The sequence below is a fragment of the Oncorhynchus mykiss genome, chromosome 5 (genome assembly GCF_013265735.2).
Source record: "Oncorhynchus mykiss isolate Arlee chromosome 5, USDA_OmykA_1.1, whole genome shotgun sequence".
In the NCBI taxonomy this organism is placed as follows: domain Eukaryota; kingdom Metazoa; phylum Chordata; class Actinopteri; order Salmoniformes; family Salmonidae; genus Oncorhynchus; species Oncorhynchus mykiss.
The window spans coordinates 18,579,668-18,599,809 of record NC_048569.1 but is presented as its reverse complement, the minus strand read 5'-3'; the positions used below and the strand labels follow the sequence as shown (position 1 = coordinate 18,599,809).

The 20,142-nt window shown below is 42.5% G+C and overlaps 2 protein-coding genes and 1 non-coding gene across 6 annotated transcripts; all 3 read left to right on the top strand.

The window, feature by feature from the left end:
* The first annotated feature begins 443 nt into the window (after positions 1-443).
* Positions 444-10,156, top strand: LOC110523372 (protein phosphatase 1 regulatory subunit 26). Of its 4 annotated transcripts, none has more exons than XM_036976996.1 (5): positions 444-665; positions 2,356-6,111; positions 8,379-8,499; positions 9,375-9,430; positions 9,580-10,156. In XM_036976996.1, exons 2-5 carry the CDS (start codon positions 2,396-2,398, stop codon positions 9,602-9,604), a joined length of 3,918 nt encoding a protein of 1,305 aa, XP_036832891.1. In that variant the 5' UTR covers positions 444-665; positions 2,356-2,395; the 3' UTR covers positions 9,605-10,156. The 4 variants fall into 4 exon arrangements, with proteins under 4 accessions (XP_036832891.1, XP_036832892.1, XP_036832893.1 ...); XM_036976997.1 differs by having other exon boundaries at positions 444-670; XM_036976998.1 differs by lacking the exon at positions 444-665 and adding an exon at positions 720-936 and having other exon boundaries at positions 9,378-9,430.
* A 75-nt stretch (positions 10,157-10,231) lies between these two features.
* LOC110523371 (28S ribosomal protein S2, mitochondrial) lies at positions 10,232-12,200 on the top strand. The gene is made up of 4 exons (XM_021602006.2): positions 10,232-10,325; positions 10,608-10,721; positions 10,863-10,992; positions 11,470-12,200. Exons 1-4 carry the CDS (start codon positions 10,301-10,303, stop codon positions 12,020-12,022), a joined length of 822 nt encoding a protein of 273 aa, XP_021457681.1. The 5' UTR covers positions 10,232-10,300; the 3' UTR covers positions 12,023-12,200.
* A 7,211-nt stretch (positions 12,201-19,411) lies between these two features.
* Positions 19,412-19,541, top strand: LOC118964773. Its single transcript, XR_005051966.1, has one exon. It is a non-coding gene; the product is annotated as a small nucleolar RNA SNORA17 (small nucleolar RNA).
* Positions 19,542-20,142: the final 601 nt, after the last annotated feature.

Here is a 20,142-nt window from a genome sequence, read left to right as displayed (position 1 = left end):
CTGTCATGTTCACCAACCTACAGTAAATGCATGGAACATAGTAGACAATTAATTTGTGTCCGTTTTTAAGTGAATTCCCATTACTTTCTATAAGGCTACTATTAATAATTTGAGCTGCACTACATGTATATTTGTAACTGTATTGTCTGGACCTGTAGCTTTGTATTAAACATATTTGTTGGAATAAAAGTGCCATCAACTTATAATACTATTATGAATATTTACTTGTAACTCATTTAAGAAGGTCTAATTATTGCAAAATGTAATTAGGCCACAATATTTCGTAATATGTAAAGACGTGTGTAATATTATTTCTAACATCATAGGCTACTTTGAAATAATTAGGCCTGATTTCTAATATGCCCTTCTGTCCAAATCAATAATATTTTAATCATATAAAAAAGGCTTGTAGGTTAATACAAGGAGGTTAACATCAGGAGGGGCTGTTACACAAAGCTAACGTAATACAGGAGGAGGTTAGCATCAGGAGGATATGTTACACAAAGCTAACGTAATACAGGAGGAGGTTAACATCAGGAGGAACTGTTACATAAATCTAACATAGTCCTTACTGAAAGTCAGTGGTGGTCAACTTTGAGAGATAGTCTATATGTTATTTTACTGTTCCTTTAAAGAAGATGGTCAATGTGTCGCACGGGCAACTGGTAAAGTACGCCAAAATATAATTTTATTCAACATTCTGGCATGTAGAGGTCGTGAGAGAACTTTCCTGATTCAAACGTTAATTTCGGCCTGACAGAATTCAATGCAATTTAATACCGCGTTTCCTGTCAAGCCGAGGTGGAGACGAAGGGGTGCTCGAGATCGTGCACTGTTTGCGCGTGTCTGTTCTGTTTGTGGATGCTAAAAATCTGAAGAATTACCAGGGAAATTAAATTCACGTGTAGGCCCTACGTGTAATTCAACCATAACCAGGTAAATTGAACTAAGTAGATGTGCCGATATGTCTTGTGTGTTAATATTTAGAGGTTGTCGAGGTGCACAATACAAATGTTTTCTTCGCAGAAAAATGCCTGTTCTACAGCAGGCCCGCCAGTATCTTATTACACCGAATAGGTTCAGTGGGATATCCCCTATTCCGCCTGTTTTATACCTTTTCTATTAATATCGTAGTTAGTGAGAAAAATGTTGTCGAATTACCGGTGTCCTTTGAGAATATGACAACGTTAAGAGAGGGTTTGATGGAGCAGTGGCCAGGTAGCGGAGGAACATGGTTGCTCTGCGGTGTCTCCTAGTGATACACACCGGGCAATAGTGCATCCCGAGCCGCTAGAGGGATACGGGCCTGCCGGGGGTGGCGTTGCGACAGCCAAGGCGTTGAGGTTCGGAGACAATGTCCTCAACATACGATTTTGTTGGAACGCAAACGTAACTATTTATCAGCTATAGCCATATGCAGACGATGTTACTGTTACCACAGGTAAAGTTAAATGTTTGAATGGATGGTAACAAATTATTTTTGGATTCAGTGCTAAAAGTCGTTCTCGGCTATTATGTATGATGACGGCAAATCACATTTGGACATGGATTGTCGTCTATTAAACTGGCTATACAGTAAGTTACATTGACTCATCTGTCCACGTTGTATTCGTGACCAACGATATCTGAGTTTTTGTGGTATATTATTTGATTAAACAGTAACCTAGGCTTGGTCTTTTCTGGGCTTTCAGCCCTCCCTTCTTTCTCATCTGGCTACTGCAGCCTGGGGTTTCGGCGACGTTGTTTATCACGCTACTTGGTTGATACAGAATGGCGGGTTTGAGTATCGCGCTACACATGACTGCCCCGTACACCTGCTAGTTTGATGCAGTGCATGACGTAGTCTATTTGTAGAATACCCTAATTTGGTTGAGTGTTAAATTAATAAAACGTTTATATTCTGGCAGATTTGGTATTTTTACCAATTTAGGCCAATGCCCTTACTGCATTGCTGTAGCTATACCCTGGTCTCAATTGGGATTCCCTGTATAAATAGAGGTTAAATTAAAGTATTGTAATTATCATGATACTCAGTAAAGGACAATTTCAGCAGTAATGTGATGTACTTTTCAAAGGTTTTCTATTCCTTTCTAGGTGCATAATCAGAAATACCAGACCAATATGGGGCATTGTGCCTATAGGGAGCACAGGGGCTGTTTCAGTTGTTTGACAAATACCAAATTCTCCAATTTATGGACAGGGGATAAGCTCCCCTCCAGACCACCTCCCTCACATACTTTGTGCCCCCTCATTCTTTGTGCCTACAGTGAAAATCTGAACAATAATAATACAAATATTGTGATATGAATACAAAAGCTGTATTTTGACTGTCTCTTGTTTCCTTTTTTGTTTCAGATGTAAAGATGTGAGTGTGGTCTGAGGCAGCTGTGATCCCATGCTTCAGCCCCCCCACCCACCCCAGCACCACACTAGAATGTACTTGAACTTGCCTCCAGTCGCGGCTTTGCACACAGAATGGAGGTCATCGTGCGGTGGTCTGCCCAGAGGCTTTAGCGGTCTGCCCCTGTGCTTCAATGACTCTGACAGCGACTTGTCCACCACTGGAACACCCATCTCAGAGAAGGTCCAGATGATCATAGAGAGCCTAAGGAGCACCCAGTCCTCACTCAACATGGGCGACGAGACAGAGGGGAACCAAGTGCTATCAGGGCAACCGGTACAGGAGGCTGGAGCCCGGGGCTCCCAGGGCCAAGGCTTCAAGGTCCGGAGGGGGCCTCCTGTGGTTATGGGACCCAAGCCCAAATTCAGAGGCCCTCTTCCTCTCACTCACACTGATAACTTGCTGGCACTGCCAGAAGTTTCCTATAATGTTGATTCGGAGAGTTCTGACGGCGATGACTCTGTAGATAGAGGCATCGAGGAGGCCATTCAGGAGTACCTGAAGGAAAAGGATGACCACAAACGCAAGGCTGAGCCAGAACCAGCCACTAATATTTTACAGCCACCGAAGATTCCCCGGAGGGAGGCTGCTCCAACCTTTCCAGAACCTACTAAACAACATTCCGACAGCAATAAGATTTTAACTGCCAGCAACCAGGTTCCGAGAAGTGTCAAAACAGAGACACACAACACAGCACTACCCATGAAAAAATGTTTGAAAAGTAAAATACCCACCTGCAAAGAGAATCCCTTTAAGAAACTGGACACAATAAGCAACACAGCGGTGGTAAAAAAACGATCTTTGGAACAGAAGAGAGGCCCCTCTAATTCCAACCCTCTCTCTGACAAACAGAAGAGTCCTGTACTGAAAGCAGTGAAGTTGGAGGAACACTTGTCTGACAGTGACAGCAGCAGCAGTAGTGATGACGGCATTGAGGAGGCTATTCAACGTTACCAGAAGGAGAAGAAGAAAGAGAGACATGAAGGAGGCCCTAAGTCCTCCAAACCCCTTCTCGTCCTCAAAGAGGAGTCAGACTCCAGCAGCAGTGATGACGGAATAGAGGAGGCCATCCGCCACTACCAGCTGGAGAAGCAGAAAGAGAAGGGTGTACCGACGCTCTCTCTATTTCTACCCAAACAAAAGCAACTGGGTAAAGCAGCGGCTCCCCTGCACTGTTCAGAGAGCACAAGCACTCAGGCAGCAGCCATGAAAAAACACAAACTGTCTAAGAAGAAGAAACCTGAGACTAGGGATTTAAAATTATCTCTACCCTCTCAAACTCCTGGTTCCTCACTCTCTCTTATCAGGAAGAGATTAGCAGTTAGCAGCCCCAAAGGGAATGGCCTCCTCTTGTCAACTAAAGTGGAGCCGCTGCGAGAGAGGGAGCAAGAGCAGCACACCACCCCATGCCCAGCCACTCTGAGGGTGAACACCACCACCACAGCTGAGCTGATGTGTGCTGAGGCCATTCTGGACATTTCTAAAGCTGTCATTAAAATGCCAGGGGCCTTTAACCCTAATGTAGCATCAGCAGGCCATATCAATATTAACAGTAGCTCCACGGAGTCCACCGCCACCACTTCTCTTATCTCCACAAACTGCCATGATGATGATGATGATAATAATACAAGTGATGATGAGAGCTCCATTGATAGTGAGGATGGGATCGAACAGGAAATCCGGAAGTTTCTTGAGAAGAAAGCCCAAATGCACAAACTGCCATCTGGGCCCGGCTCAGATGTTGGTACTACAAGTCCAGGTGGAACCAACACAATAACAGAACCAGAGAAAAACACCAAACTGAATCCGGCCCAGAAGAAAACACTGAGGCTATCTGTGAAGCAGAAAATAAATCTCAAAGAGGAAGGTGGCAGCAGGAGGGGTTCCAAGGAAGGAGAGAGTCATCTCAAAATGAAAGAAGAGGCACTCCGAAAGCATTTGACCAAGCATGACCAAAGGTCAAGGTCATCTGTTTCCACCCTGAAAAAATCCCCACTGAAATCAGTGAGGACCTCAGAGAGGAGGGGGGAACCTAAGAGTGGAGACAAGAGTAGCTCACTCGACAGTGACGAAGACCTGGACACTGCAATAAAAGACTTGCTCAAGACTAAGAAGAAGTTGAAAAAGAAGACTAGAGATATGAAGTTGAAGTCAAGGAAGGGCCTTGAGGATGAGAAGCAGTTGTCTAGAAAAACAGAGTTAAAGAAGCTGGGTATGGACCATGTGCCCAAGACTACCAGCCTTTTAAAAACTAGCCTTAAAATCACTACTACTACTGCCCAGAGTAGTAACAACAACAGAAAAAAAGGCACATTTAGTATGCATGTGTCACACTATCCACAGAGCAATGAGAAGAAAGAGCCCCTCAACCAGACAGATGAGATGGACCGATCTCAAGGGAACAGGAATGTAGAAGGCCTGTCAAGAGAGACTATCCCAGTTGTTCAGATCAAGGAAGAGAGCAGTTCAGTGGACAGCGACGACAGCATCGAACAGGAGATCAGAAAGTTCCTGGCAGAAAAGGCCAAGGTTTCTACTACCACAGTGAAAACAGATGATAGAGAGGAGATCGTGAATGGCAAGGGCAAAACAGCAGTCCCTCTCTCTGAGAAATGCATAAAATTGGAAAATCTGCTGGCTGAAATTCCAAGGATAGATGTTACTCAATTCCCTGACCTGCCTCGTCAGAGCAGTTGTGAGCAGAGAGGAGTTCCGGAAAGAGGAATCTTTCCAAACACACCCCCTATCCAACCAGTGCCAGGAAACCACACCCCAGAAACAGCCAGGGGGTCGTGCCTCCTTTCAGCCCTCACCCCCAGCTCCTATCCTCCAGCGCTGGAGCCTGCCAATGGCGCTGTGTCTGGGGCTGCCAGATCAGAGAAGAGGAGGAGCTCTAGTTCAGATCCAGAAAGCGGTGATACCCACCATAGTGCCAACTCTGAGATGGCAAGGGAGCACAGCTACAGGTCATTTCCCAGCACCAGCTACCCCTTGCCCAGGACTGACTCGGAGCAGTGGCGTAAGAGCCAAGTGATCCCCACCACTGAGACAAAAGAGAAGATCCATAACAGGAACCCATTCCAGTACAGCTCACCTAGTTTTGGTGAGAAGAGAGCCACCACTCCAGCGTATCAGTGTGTAGTACCAGCCAGTATCTATTCGCGTAGGAGGAATATTGAGCCTGCACCGGATACACCTGTCTCCACCCGTCCTGCTGCTGTACGGACTGGGAGCAGCATCAGATCACCACTGGTTCCATTCCACCGCCCCTCATCCTCAGAGACCACATCTACGTCGGCTGCCGTCTTCAGCTCCCCGTTCCCCAGCCTGACCAGGAGACCTACGGAGACAGGACCATCAGGGAGGTACTTCCTTCAGGGTCATGAGTCAGGCAGCCGCTGGGGTCAATCCCCAACCCTGACCCCGGGGCTGTCGGAGAGCAGCGTGGTACACGTGGCCAAGGACAAGACGATGTTTGTTGAACTGTTCACGAACGAGACCAACCACGTTCAGGTCATAAGCAGGGAGGTGAAAGTGAGTGAGGGAAAGGAGGAAAGGAGGAGAGACTTGCCAGCAGGAGAGAGTGAGAGAGAAAGGGAGTGCAGGAAGACAGAGCAGATAGGAAGACGAGGAGAGGAGTGTGTAGATGAGACCGACGTCAGCGAATCAGATGAGAGGACGAGCCCAGAGCAGCAGGGCTTTCACACTTTGTAAGTGCAGGCTTTTTTTCTTGTTTGTTAGGTCACATAGCGGCATCACATAATCTTTTTTTTAAAATTTTATATTAGTTAGCGTATTGAGTGTCCCCTCCTTCCTGGTGGATGTCATGTCAATTCAAGTACATTTGTTAGTTCGTAGGTTCCAATGGTTTGTTTGTTTGTTGTTAATACACACACACAAAGCCTCTTTTTATATGTTTGTACATTTTATACATCTATTTAAATACTCTAATGCAATGTCGTTGAGAATTTAAGACTAAAATGTTCCTTTTTTAATTTGTGCTCTTAGATGATTATTATTTTAAATTGTTATCATGGAATCCCTTAAGCAATATCAGCCACCGCCCTGAAACAACAAGCAGAGTGCATGAATGTTAGTTCCACCCAATGCACAGCTGTGTGTTGGTTGTTTCTTACAGGAAATAAGATGCTTATTTTTGTCTCACCGATGTTTCACTGACTGTTTTTGTAAAGATACAACATATGAAAATCCTATCGAAGCCCTCTTAAAGTTATCAGGCCAAAGATATAGGCCTAACCACCCAAATATACTATGAGTAATTGGTATAATAAAATATTGGGTCAAAATTAACAATTGAAGACATCATTTTACAGGGAGCAGTGAGTTAGTGTGTTGTAGCTCCATGGATGAGTGACTGAAGGGACTTATTTTTATCATGCAAATACATCAGACTGTATTCAACTAATATTTGTGTGTGTGTTTGTCCCCCTTGCCCTACTTGTAATTTGTCCATCGGCCAAAATCTTCCCTTTGCATTCTAATATAGTCTTCCTCTTTTTTTTTTAGTGGCATTAACACATTTAAACAAAAAAAAGTATCATATTCTCATGACAAGCAAGTCTAAACCTTGTCATAAAGTAGGCATATATTTATGTTTGTTCTCTTTTAAGGGTTCTGTCAGCAGTGGTTAAAATAACAAAAGCAACTAACCCCAGTCACAAATGCTGTTTTTACATGTGGTTTTTGTATATTTGTTCTGTCGCTGACAAATACCTTTTAAATTCATGAAGAGATTTTCCTCTACAATCATAGGCACATTTCCCATATCAATGGTTGATTTCCCTCTGACAAACTGTCAACAGCACACAAATCATCAAGGCTCTTTCTATTTCTTGACTTGCCATTTGGTTGTTTTTTGTTTGATGTTCTAGTAGTTTTCTTGAATTTTGTTACGTGAAAATATTATTTATTTTTGTTTATGGAAAAAAGGAGGAAAAAATAATTGTACTGAACATGCTGTGCATCGCCAGTTTTCATAAATAATTAGCAAAAATGTAACTTTTCTCCCTTTTCCCTGTCAAAGGAAGAAAACTTTGACTATCTTTTAAAGTGCAACTGTGTAATAAAGAGTGAATTTCATCAATAGTGGTGCATCTCTTATCTAATTCAATTAAAATGTATCCTCAACAATATTCTAAACACCTTGATATTCCTCAACAAAGATGGGCCATACATGCATTGCAGCTCTTCAAGGTGTTCTTATCAGCTGCTACTCTTCAGAAGGGCACTTTTCCACTGGAGAAATGTGCATTTCTGTTAAACCAACTGTCTAATTCTTGCTATATTATCTCTGTATATTTAGCTAATGTTAAAATCCTTAGTGTCCTCTGACCTCATATTACCAAATCAGAATTACTCAGCAGTGAGGGGTTCAGCAGTACCTTGGGCTACAATACATCATATTAGACAGACAGACTGACTTGGATACATGAATGAGTAACTCAAAGGCTTCTCTCTCTCCTTGATCTCTCAACATTTCCCCCTGGTAACAGCATGTAAAAGTCTGGTCTGCGGCCAGCCGGCCACACCGTTTACATTTCTCTACTGTTGAGAGTGATATGACCGTACTGGCTTCATGGTTATCATGATGTTCATAATGTCTAATGCATAAGCAGAGTGAGGATAGGAGTATGTGTTCGACATCAATTTTGCTCAGTCGCTGATTGCCAACCCCAAATTATAGGGCATGTTCCTCTGTCCAGGCTTAGCTGACACATGCCATATCTTACAATGCCTGGATAGGCATTTTACAGCACGTGAACCCCATGTTATAGCTATCTGGTGTATGACGGCACAGTCGATGACGTGGCACGCAACCATTGGTTGATGCATGCAACATCTGAGCAGGGGAATGCGACCATAATGAGTAGTCATTTATAATGCAAGGTGATGTGTAGATTAGTCTGTCTACATAAACATGCACTGATGTTTCCTCCCCTACTCTGCCTTGCCCCAGGTCTCTGTCCAGCTCCATTGACCCTGGTATCACCCTCAGCCCTTACATAGCATTGAACACAGAGGAAAGGAGCAAGAGGTTCAGATGGATGTGTAAAGCTGTTGCTGTAAATCAGCCAAAGGTACAGTGACGTACGGGGACAGTTAAGCACGTTGCACACTGTCCATACAATGCCAATCAAACACCAACTAAAAACAGATGGATAGGTGTGACTAGTGCTTAATTTGAGCCGGCACCACCCTGTTTGGCTGGATCCGGTACCTCTCATGGCATGAAAAATAATTGTCACTTTTTACAATGTAAAAATTAAAAGTTAATTTGAGTTACCTCTTCATTTATTGTCCTGCCCCAACCCACCCAAAAAAACGTAATGTGAAAAAGTTGATTTTCAGCCTGGGCCTGATGTTCCAAGAGTTGATTTGGGTTGGGCCAGCCCTGACTTACGACGTAACATTGTAACCTATGTTTGAGACCAATGCATGGCCATGGCTGTGTGAGTAGCATGCCTGTATCTCTCACAGAACTAAAATACTCCCAATGTGTAAGTGCCTCTACTCTCCTGCTCTATGCCACTACACAAATTTTCTTATGTGTTCCAGTACCTCCAGCTCCCTAGGGCACCCCTCTCTCCCGCTCACATTTTGTTCCAGTACCTCAAGAGCTCCCTAGGGCACCCCTCTCTCCCGCTCACATTTTGTTCCAGTACCTCAGAGCTCCCTAGGGCACCCCTCTCTCCCGCTCACATTTTGTTCCAGTACCTCAGAGCTCCCTAGGGCACCCCTCTCTCCCGCTCACATTTTGTTCCGGTACCTCCCGATTTACAAATTAAGTACTGGGTGTGCCCCTATGTTTTTGTTGGAGTTTATTAGGCATTGTAATGGGCAGTGTGCAAGGGGCTTTACAGTGTGTTCCAATCTGTCTGGAATAGGTTTGTGATGAATTGGTGTTTGTTGGCTTGGTTTGTTAACAATCGATTATTTCTGGGCTCTTTTTCAGAAGACCAAATTTGAGAAACCTGTGAAGAGAATGCTCCAATTTCTACCTCTATCCAGGTACATTTTGTAGGCAAATCTTGTCATATTTAACCTACTTGATAACACAATAGTACAACACATAGATACATAAAGGATTAGGCACAGACATGATTAAATTAGAAGATAAGGAGGGTTCATTGAGTGTAATTAATTATGTTTCTTTGCAGGAAAAATAAATCAACTGGGAAGTAAAGCAACAGAAGCACAGATGTTTTTTTTTACAGGAAGATCTTTCAAGATTTCTTATCAAACATTTAAATGCGTATATGCCATTTAGCAAATGCTTATATCCAAAGCGACTTAGTCATGCGGATGAAAACTGTTATTGTTGGTGAAGAGGGTTTGTCTGTTGTATGTGAATTGTTTGATTCTGAATTATGTTGGTTATGTTGAAATTGCACTTGTTATTGTTCAATGTTTTAATTATTTATGTTTGTTTAATATTAGGATACATTAATTTTTTTATTGGGCTATGGGTTCTCAATATTCAAATTGACAGTTGTTGAAGAACATTTTCAATTTCAATACATTTTATAGATTGACTTCTACATCACATTCATATTAATGTTAAAATATAATTTATTGAAGAAAAAAAAAACAGTTCTGAAAATCAACATATCCCCAAAAAATGTAGCTGTTACAGTATTTGGCTAGTATTTGACAATAAAATGTGTAGGCTACAAGAGAGTACAGTATGGTTCAGTAACTGTGGTATTACAATTCAATAAAGTTTTTGAATGAGCATTCAACTACATGCGTCGTCATGGGAGTTGTGGTCCAAAGGAAATTATTGACACGTGATCTAATGCGTACGAGACATCCAATGGACTTCAACTACCAGTCGCATATTTCTTTGACCTTCAGTGGGAGGGGACAACAAGAGCAAGCATGGCAGCTGGAGTTCTTACCAAAGGTACATTTTTATTTACATTATACAATCAATTCATATATTTTGGTTATGATTATGACATGAAATATATTTAGCATCTATTTTGCTACCTTGCAAGACTGTACAAAGACTACTGTATCCTCGTTATTAATTGACAATTCAATTACACGACCATTGCTAACGTTAGCTAGCAGTAGCATCAAGTTGGATGGCCAACGTTACAATGTAATGTTTTATATGTTGTAGTTAGCTGCTGTCTTTATCGTCTGACTGCTGGCTAACTGACTGCTGGTGGGTTTCTTGTAGGTTTGTGCGGGTTCCGCCAGCCCCGGATTGTTGCAGCCGGATACTCCTGTAGTGGACCTCTCTATGCGACTGCTACCGCAGTCAAAACACTTCCTTTGCAAACTGACAGCACGGGTAGGTCGAGTTGTCAGTGACACGTACAGTTAGCTGTCTTGCAGTAGTTCATGCTATGGATATTTAACACGAATTCATAAAGCTTCTCTACAATCACAAAGAACTAACCACTTCTCGATATTATCTTTTTTTTTTAAATAGCTGTCACTGACAAGATCCAGAACTTGCCTCTTGAAACGCCAGATTTCTTTCACTTGTCAGAACTCTTCTCCTTAAAAGATCTATTCGATGCCAGAGTGCACCTTGGACACAAGAAAGGCTGCAGACACAGGTTGGATGGCTGATTTTCATAGTTCATTTGACAGTTATGTTCTCATTGTGGTTCATATTGACCTTCTCTACCATATTTACTTTACTCTTGCATCAGAGTAAAGTAAAACCAGCTGGATTATCTTCATAGGGCAACATTAAAACATATACATATGATTTGTATTAACCTTTTATTTAACTAGGCAAGTCAGTTAAGAACAAATTATTATTTTACAATGAAGGCCTACCAGGGAACAGTGGGTTAACTGCCTTGTTCTGGGGCAGAAGGACCTATTTATAACTTGTCAGCTCAGGGATTCGATCCAGCAACCTTTCGGTTCCTGGCCCAACGCTCTAACCGCTAGGCTACCTGCCATCACAAAACATGCCTTGCAGATTTCATATACAGAGACAGACAGCATACTGTAGGTAAGAACAGGAGCACATTGTCACACAAACATTGATCTTGATTCTCTCTCCCTTCATCCTTCTCTACTAGACTGATGGAGCCCTATCTATTCGGCAGTCGTCTGGGCCAGGACATCATCGACCTGGACCAGACAATGGCGCACCTCCAGAGCGCCCTGAACTTCACCGCCCACATCGCCTACCGCGGCGGCATCATCCTCTTCGTCTCCCGCCGCCGACAGTTCGGCCACGTGGTGGAGAGCACGGCAGGGGACTGTGGAGAATATGCCCACACACGCTACTGGCAGGGTGGTCTGCTCACCAATGCCCCAATCCAGTACGGCTCGGGGGTCAGGCTGCCTGACCTCATCGTCTTTCTCTCAACTCTCAACAACGTCTTCCAGCAGCATGTGGGGGTCCGCGATGCAGCCAAGATGAATATACCCACGGTGGGTGTGGTGGACTCTAACTGCAACCCCAGCCTGGTGACATACCCGGTGCCTGGGAATGATGACACACCAGCCGCAATGGAGCTGTACTGCCGCCTCTTCAAGATGACCATCAACAGGGCCAAGGACAAGAGGAGGCAGATGGAGCTGCTCCAGGGTCTATCACCACCGGGCCTCACACAGGGTTCCTCGTGAGAGGCACTGGTGGAATTAATGAAGGGCCCCTTTTTGAGTTATTTGAAAATGCATTATTCAATTTTACTCCCTTGAAGTTAACCCTGACCTGAAATGATAGGATAGGTAAAATCTCTGCCTTTTGGTTAAGATCAAGTGTAGTATTTGAAAGCAAATAAATTGTTATTGGTCGGGTGTATCGAAATGTTTGTGTTCCTAGCTCCAACAGTGCGTCTAATAGTTCACAGCAAAACACACATCTCAAAGTAAAATAATGGAATTAAGAAATAAAAAAAATATTATGTTCATGTCAGATTAGGGATTTAGGTGCGGCAGGTAGCTTGGTGGTTAATGTTGGGCCAGTAACCGAAAGGTTGCTAGATCAAATCCCCGAACTGACAAGGTAAACATCTGTAGTTAGAATTTGTTCTTAACTGACTTGCCTAGTTAAAGGTAAAAAATATACAGTGCCTTGCGAAAGTATTCGGCCCCCTTGAACTTTGCGACCTTTTGCCACATTTCAGGCGTCAAACATAAAGATATAAAACTGTATTTTTTTGTGAAGAATCAACAACAAGTGGGACACAATCATGAAGTGGAACGACATTTATTGGATATTTCAAACTTTTTTAACAAATCCAAAACTGAAAAATTGGACGTGCAAAATTATTCAGCCCCCTTAAGTTAATACTTTGTAGCGCCACCTTTTGCTGCGATTACAGCTGTAAGTCGCTTGGGGTATGTCTATCAGTTTTGCACATCGAAAGACTGACATTTTTTCCCATTCCTCCTTGCAAAACAGCTCGAGCTCAGTGAGGTTGGATGGAGAGCATTTGTGAACAGCAGTTTTCAGTTCTTTCCACAGATTCTCGATTGGATTCAGGTCTGGACTTTGACTTGGCCATTCTAACACCTGGATATGTTTATTTTTGAACCATTCCATTGTAGATTTTGCTTTATGTTTTGGATCATTGTCTTGTTGGAAGACAAATCTCTGTCCCAGTCTCAGGTCTTTTGCAGACTCCATCAGGTTTTCTTCCAGAATGGTCCTGTATTTGGCTCCATCCATCTTCCCATCAATTTTAACCATCTTCCCTGTCCCTGCTGAAGAAAAGCAGGCCCAAACCATGATGCTGCCACCACCATGTTTGACAGTGGGGATGGTGTGTTCAGGGCGATGAGCTGTGTTGCTTTTACACCAGACATAACGTTTTGCATTGTTGCCAAAAAGTTCAATTTTGGTTTCATCTGACCAGAGCACCTTCTTCCACATGTTTGGTGTGTCTCCCAGGTGGCTTGTGGCAAACTTTAAACGACACTTTTTATGGATATCTTTAAGAAATGGCTTTCTTCTTGCCACTCTTCCATAAAGGCCAGATTTGTGCAATATACGACTGATTGTTGTCCTATGGACAGAGTCTCCCACCTCAGCTGTAGATCTCTGCAGTTCATCCAGAGTGATCATGGGCCTCTTGGCTGCATCTCTGATCAGTCTTCTCCTTGTATGAGCTGAAAGTTTAGAGGGACGGCCAGGTCTTGGTAGATTTGCAGTGGTCTGATACTCCTTCCATTTCAATATTATCGCTTGCACAGTGCTCCTTGGGATGTTTAAAGCTTGGGAAATCTTTTTGTATCCAAATCCGGCTTTAAACTTCTTCACAACAGTATCTCGGACCTGCCTGGTGTGTTCCTTGTTCTTCATGATGCTCTCTGCGCTTTTGACGGACCTCTGAGTATCACAGTGCAGGTGCATTTATACGGAGACTTGATTACACACAGGTGGATTGTATTTATCATCATTAGTCATTTAGGTCAACATTGGATCATTCAGAGATCCTCACTGAACTTCTGGAGAGAGTTTGCTGCACTGAAAGTAAAGGGGCTGAATAATTTTGCACGCCCAATTTTTCAGTTTTTGATTTGTTAAAAAAGTTTGAAATATCCAATAAATGTCGTTCCACTTCATGATTGTGTCCCTCTTGTTGTTGATTCTTCACAAAAAAATACAGTTTTATATCTTTATGTTTGAAGCCTGAAATGTGGCAAAAGGTCGCAAAGTTCAAGGGGGCCGAATACTTTTGCAAGGCACTGTATATATAGTCAAACATGGCCAAGGACTACTGCTAAAATGCTATATGAAGCACTGTTTTTCAGCAACAGATTTGGTGCATTTGTTGCTCTTTGTCTAGATTTATCTGGAGAAACTGAGGTTTACAAAGTATGTAATTGCAGTGTTTGCTCCATCAAACTGATCATGTTTCCAGATTATTTCTAACATTCAGCTTGACATTGTCTGGTCAAATAAAATAAAAAAGAAGCTATTTCTGTATCAAATTACATGAATGCACTCATACTATTTAATAAGTAAACGTTCTTTTCACTAAATATGTGTGGTCTCCTCGTGTGCTTTTTTGACATTCCAACTATTTACTTGAATTGTAATACCGGGCTAAAATCTTAGTGTTCCCAGTCATATAAAATCAATGTCCGAATTCATCTAACATCCTTATCATTGTAGCAATAAAATACAAAATGGCACTGGCATGTATAGTGGCTGTTTTATGGGTTCCTGACCAATTATACTATTTTCCGCTGATCTTAACTTTTTATTTTGTACATTGTTTCTGCCATTGTTTCATATGACCGAAAAGAGCTTCTGGACATCAAAACGGTGATCACACCTCAATTTGGATGACTCAGCCGCTCAAGACATACTGCTCACCCTGGACCAGGTCCTAATCCCCGACACCCGGAAGAGGAAAAGACAGAGATGTAGAGGCCGACATAGGGGCAGCCTGATGAAACTACCTCTACCCCCTGTTCTATTGGCGAATGTACAATCACTGGAGAACAAATGAGACAGGCTCCGTTTGAGAATGTCCTATTGTAATATCCTATGCTTCATGGAGTCGTGGCTGAACAAGGACATGGTTAATATGAATCTAGCTGTTTTTTCTATGCATCGGCAGGACAGAACGTCAGTGTCTCGTAAACCCAAGAGCAGAGGTGTGTGTCTCTGTTAACAACAGCTGGTGCACAATCTCGAGGTTCTGCTCGCCTGAGTTAGAATATCTCATGATAAGCTGTAGACCATACTATTTACCAAGAGAGTTTTCATCAATATTTTTCGTAGCTGTATACTGATCACCACAAACCGATGCTGGCACTAAGACCGCACTCAACAATCTGTATAGGGCCATAAGCCAACAAGAAAATGCGCTCCTAGTTGGCAGTGATTTTAATACAGGAAAACTTAAATCCGTTTTACCTCATTTCTACCAGCATGCCACCTGTACAACTAGCGGTAAAAAACAAGATAATCTTTACTCCACACACGCATACAAAGCTCTCCCTCGCTGTCCATTTGGCAAATCTGACCATAACTATACTCCTGACTCCATCTCAAGTAAGGATCCGCCTCTTTTTTTCAATTTTCGCCTAAAATGACAACACTGACGTTTGTGGAAATGTGAAAGGAATGTAGAATAATATTTTTATTTATTTATTTTTTAGTTTACCTTTATTTAACCAGGTAGGCAAGTTGAGAACAAGTTCTCATTTACAATTGCGACCTGGCCAAGATAAAGCAAAGCAGTTCGACAGATACAACGACACAGAATTACACATGGAGTAAAACAAACATACAGTCAATAATACAGTATAAACAAGTATATATACAATGTGAGCAAATGAGGTGAGAAGGGAGGTAAAGGCAAAAAAGGCCATGGTGGCAAGGTAAATACAATATTGCAAGTAAAACACTGGAATGGTAGTTTTGCAATGGAAGAATGTGCAAAGTAGAAATAAAAAGAATGGGGTGCAAAGGAGCAAAATAAATAAATAAATTAAATACAGTTGGGAAAGAGGTAGTTGTTTGGGCTAAATTATAGGTGGGCTATGTACAGGTGCAGTAATCTGTGAGCTGCTCTGACAGTTGGTGCTTAAAGCTAGTGAGGGAGATAAGTGTTTCCAGTTTCCAAGAGGCTGATGCAGCCTAAGAAAACAAGTCAGTATCTGGTGTGACCACAATTGGCTTCATGCAGCCTGACACCTTTCCTTAGCATGGAGTTGATCCACCTGTGGAATGTTGCCCCACTCTTCAATGGCTGTGTGAAGTGGCTGGAATTGGAACTCTGTCATGTTAATCCAGAGCATCCCAAACATGCACAATGGGTGACATGTCTGAGTATGCAAGTCATGGAAGAAATTAGACATATTCAGCTTCCAGGAATTGAGTACAGAACCTGGCAACAATGGGCCTTGCGATAATATTGTCTCGGTTTCTCTGTGCATTCAAATTGCCAACAAATATAAATTAAAAGTGTTGGTTTCATGAGCTGAAATAAAAGATCCCAGAAATGTTCTACACGCACAAAACTTATTCCTCTCATTTGCCAAATTTGTTTACATCCCTGTTAGTGAGCATTTCTCCTTTGCCAAGATAATCCATCCACCTTACAAGTGTGGCATCAAGAAGCTGATTAAACTGCACAATCATTACAGGTGGACCTTGTGCTGGGGACAAGACCACTCTAAAATGTACAGTTTTGTCACAACCCAATGCCACAGATGTCTGAAGTTGAGTGAGCGTACAATTGGCATGCTGACTGCAGGAATGTCCATGAGAGCTGTTGCCAGATAACTGAATGTTAATTTCTCTGCCATAAGCCGCTTCAAATGTCGTTTTGGAGAATTTCGCAGTACCTCCAACCGGCCTCACAACCGCAGACTAAATGTAACTAAGCCAGCCCAGGACCTCCACATCACCTGCAGAATTGTCTGAGACCAGCCACTTGGACAGCTGATGAAACTAGGTTTGCACAACCAAAGAATTTCTGCACAAACTGTCAGAAACCGTCTCGGGGAAGCTCATCTGTGTGCTCATCAACATCACCGGGGTCCTGACCTGACTGCAATTTGGCGTCGTGGGCAAATGTTCACCTTGGATGGTCACTGGCACGCTGGAGAATTGTGCTCTTCACGGATGAATCCCGGGTAGATGGCAGACAAGGTGTATGGTGTTGTGTGGGCATGGTGTGGTTTGGGCCGGCATAAGCTATGGACAACATCCAAATTAATTTTATCGATGGCAATTTGAATGCACAGATATCTTGAGATCCTGAGGCCCATTGTCGTGCCATTCATCCCCCGCCATCACCTCATGTTTCAGCATGATAATGCACAGCCCCAAGTTGCAAGGATCTGTACACAATTCCTGGAAGCTGAAAATGTCCCAGGTCTTCCAAGGCCTGCATACTCACCATACATGTCACCCATTGAGCATGTTTATGATGCTCTGGATCAATGTGTACGATAGTATGTTCCAGTTCCTGCCAATACCCAGTAACTTCACAAAACAATTGAAGAGTGGGAGAACATTGTACAGGCCACAATCAACAGGTTGATCAACTCAATGCGAAGATGTCACGCTGCATCAGGCAAATGGTCACAACAGATACTGACTGGATCCACGCCCCACCTTTTATTGACGCTATCTGTGATCATTCTGATACATTTATATTCTCAGTCATGTGAAATATATAGGTTAGGCCCTAATTTATCAATTTAATTTATTTCAATTTACTGATTTCCTTATATGAACTAACTCCGTAAAATCTTAATTGTTGCGTTTCTATTTTTGGTCAGTGTATATAAAATGTTGAGGGTAAATAATTACTGGTATTCATGTCAGTCATATCTCAAATGATCTATTTTCTCTAGCCCCTCGGCTGGGAAGCGTCCAATGAGGAACATTGGATACCACCATGATCATTTGGGTCCCACTGGCCAAGCTGATGAAACAAGAAAATAACAGCCTGTCGTTCCTCCCTGAAAGAATGGTGTGCACACCTAATGGTAAGCAATGGGTGGCCTTAATTCAGTCTGCATGAAATATATAGGTCTGTGATGAGAAATCATGCACCATGCTGAACTTGTGATGGACAACCTCTACCACATTATCTGAGACCTGCACAGCCACATACAAATGCATGCTCACAAGGCTGTTTTGAATGGTATGTCTGCGGCCTGTAATAACGGTTCATGGGTTCTAACTGTTTCTTCTGGAACTGGTAAGACTAATAGTCTCTGGGTTTATTCTTCCCTTCAGATGTAACTGTGGTGCCAATGCCACGGTTGTGCAATGACCGGGCAGACAAACTGACACATGATGGCTCTACTGCCCTGTCCAGCGGGTATGGAACTGGGCCAGATAAACCCTGACCCTCACAAGACGGACAGGGTATGTTTAACCTATAGACTGGTTGTTTAGCAACAACCGATGTGTGTCAATTATGGGGTAAAACACATGGGTTTGACTTAGATGATTGACAACATTTGAACTTTCATCTCAATGTTTATTGAAAACATAAATACATCTGCACAATGCCACAAGAGCTCTCTTCACAGTCCCCAAGTCCAGAACAGACTATGGGAGGCACACAGTACTACATAGAGCCATGACTACATGGAACTCTATTCCACATCAAGTTTGATTTAAAAAACAGATACAAAAAAACACCTTATGGAACAGCGGGGACTGTGAAGCAACACAAACATTAGCACAGACACATGCACACACAAACACACACACACACACACACACACACACACACACACACACACACACACACACACACACACACACACACACACACACACACACACACACACACACACACACGCACAATAAAATACGCACTATACATACACATGGATTTAGTACTATAGATATGTGTTAGTGGCGTGAGGGCACACAGTGTGTTGTGAAATCTGTGAATGTATTGTAATGTTTTTAAGATTGTGTAAACTGTCTTAATTTTGCTGGACCCCAGGAAGAGTAGCTGATTCATAATAAATACAAATACAAAATGAGCACTTGTCTCAAATACATTGAAAGTTGTTGGCTGGCTAGAAAATTTGAGCCATATTAACATTGACATGAAATCTGTGAAAATGCCTCTAAACAAGACATGGTCTCAACAAGAGAACTAGCTGAGATGTGTCACCTACGATTCCCCACATGGCAGCTTCTTGTCATTGTTGATAGCTATCTGACATGATAACACAAGCCTTCCGGCCACATCGACGCGTACGTCATATGTGACATTGTCAGCCAACCAGTCTAATTAAGAATTGTTAATCTTGGTGTAAAATGGATGCTGTAGAACTAGCAGCAAGGTACTTGGACTCACTACTTTATGTACTTTTAACTTTGTTGCCTTAATCAGTTTCCTTGTAGCTCTTCAAACCTAACCTATAGTATTTTGGATGTTAATTTCAGATGAAGAGCAGTCTGGAGGTGCAGCAGTAGCAACTGTGGTCGTAGTGGGGGATGACCAAGCCATAAGCCATGGTCATTACACTCCTCACTGGATAACGTACTGGCTAAGTGTATTGGTCTCTGACCAATCCGCCCCTCGAGGCGTTGCAGTCTGACTGTACGTGTTGAGCCTGTGTGATGAGGGGCGGAGAGTGAAAGATATTTATATACTGAGGACCTAGAACGGTGGGTACTTGAAATGATCATAGCTCTAACATTTGGCCACCAAGGAACCATTTAGACCCTCTGAAAAGGGTTCTTAGTGTACAGGAAGTGTTTGAACAGGAGTGAGCCAGTTAAAGAAAAAATATTTTGGTATTTATTGTTTTAGTCCATTGGTGACATTGTCCAAAAATGTTTTACTTATGTCAACAATGGAACAAACACCAATAACTGTGGTGGACTTTTCCTTCAAGATCCCTCACCCTCAGCAGTTGTGTTTCTTGTGTTAATATGTTTACTGACTGGTAACTGCCATTAGTCCAATACTTTGAGTTTTGATTGACTTTGATCTGAGGTCTACTTTTCTTGATCATTTTGGAGGATTGATAGGTCTTTTGGCTATTGTTTTCTCACCCATTTCCTGATTCTTTGACAGATTGCAGATGTGACGAAGAAGCCAAGATGTGGCCAGTTTCAAAGTTGAAGATTCAAGGTGATGGTAGAGAAAGGATTGTGCAGGCCACACTCTTGCCTGTTTATGGTGACATATTCTATAGCGTAGGGCCCTGTTTTGGGTTTTGCTGCATTAATATGTAATCTAAGGGATTACATTTTATTATATTCCTACAGATCTACACAACCTACCCCACATCTTCAA

What these genes read in the sequence shown, in the direction of transcription:
- LOC110523372 (XM_036976996.1), top strand. Translation starts at nt 2,396, where the DNA reads ATGCTTCAGCCCCCCCACCCACCCCAGCACCACACTAGAATGTACTTG. An exon ending in CAGCAGGGCTTTCACACTTT is followed by an intron (nt 6,112 to 8,378) that starts GTAAGTGCAGGC and finishes GCCTTGCCCCAG; the next exon opens with GTCTCTGTCCAGCTCCATTG. An exon ending in CAATTTCTACCTCTATCCAG is followed by an intron (nt 9,431 to 9,579) that starts GTACATTTTGTA and finishes GTTTCTTTGCAG; the next exon opens with GAAAAATAAATCAACTGGGA.
- LOC110523371 (XM_021602006.2), top strand. Translation starts at nt 10,301, where the DNA reads ATGGCAGCTGGAGTTCTTACCAAAG. An exon ending in AGCTGGAGTTCTTACCAAAG is followed by an intron (nt 10,326 to 10,607) that starts GTACATTTTTAT and finishes GGTTTCTTGTAG; the next exon opens with GTTTGTGCGGGTTCCGCCAG. An exon ending in TTTGCAAACTGACAGCACGG is followed by an intron (nt 10,722 to 10,862) that starts GTAGGTCGAGTT and finishes TTTTTTAAATAG; the next exon opens with CTGTCACTGACAAGATCCAG.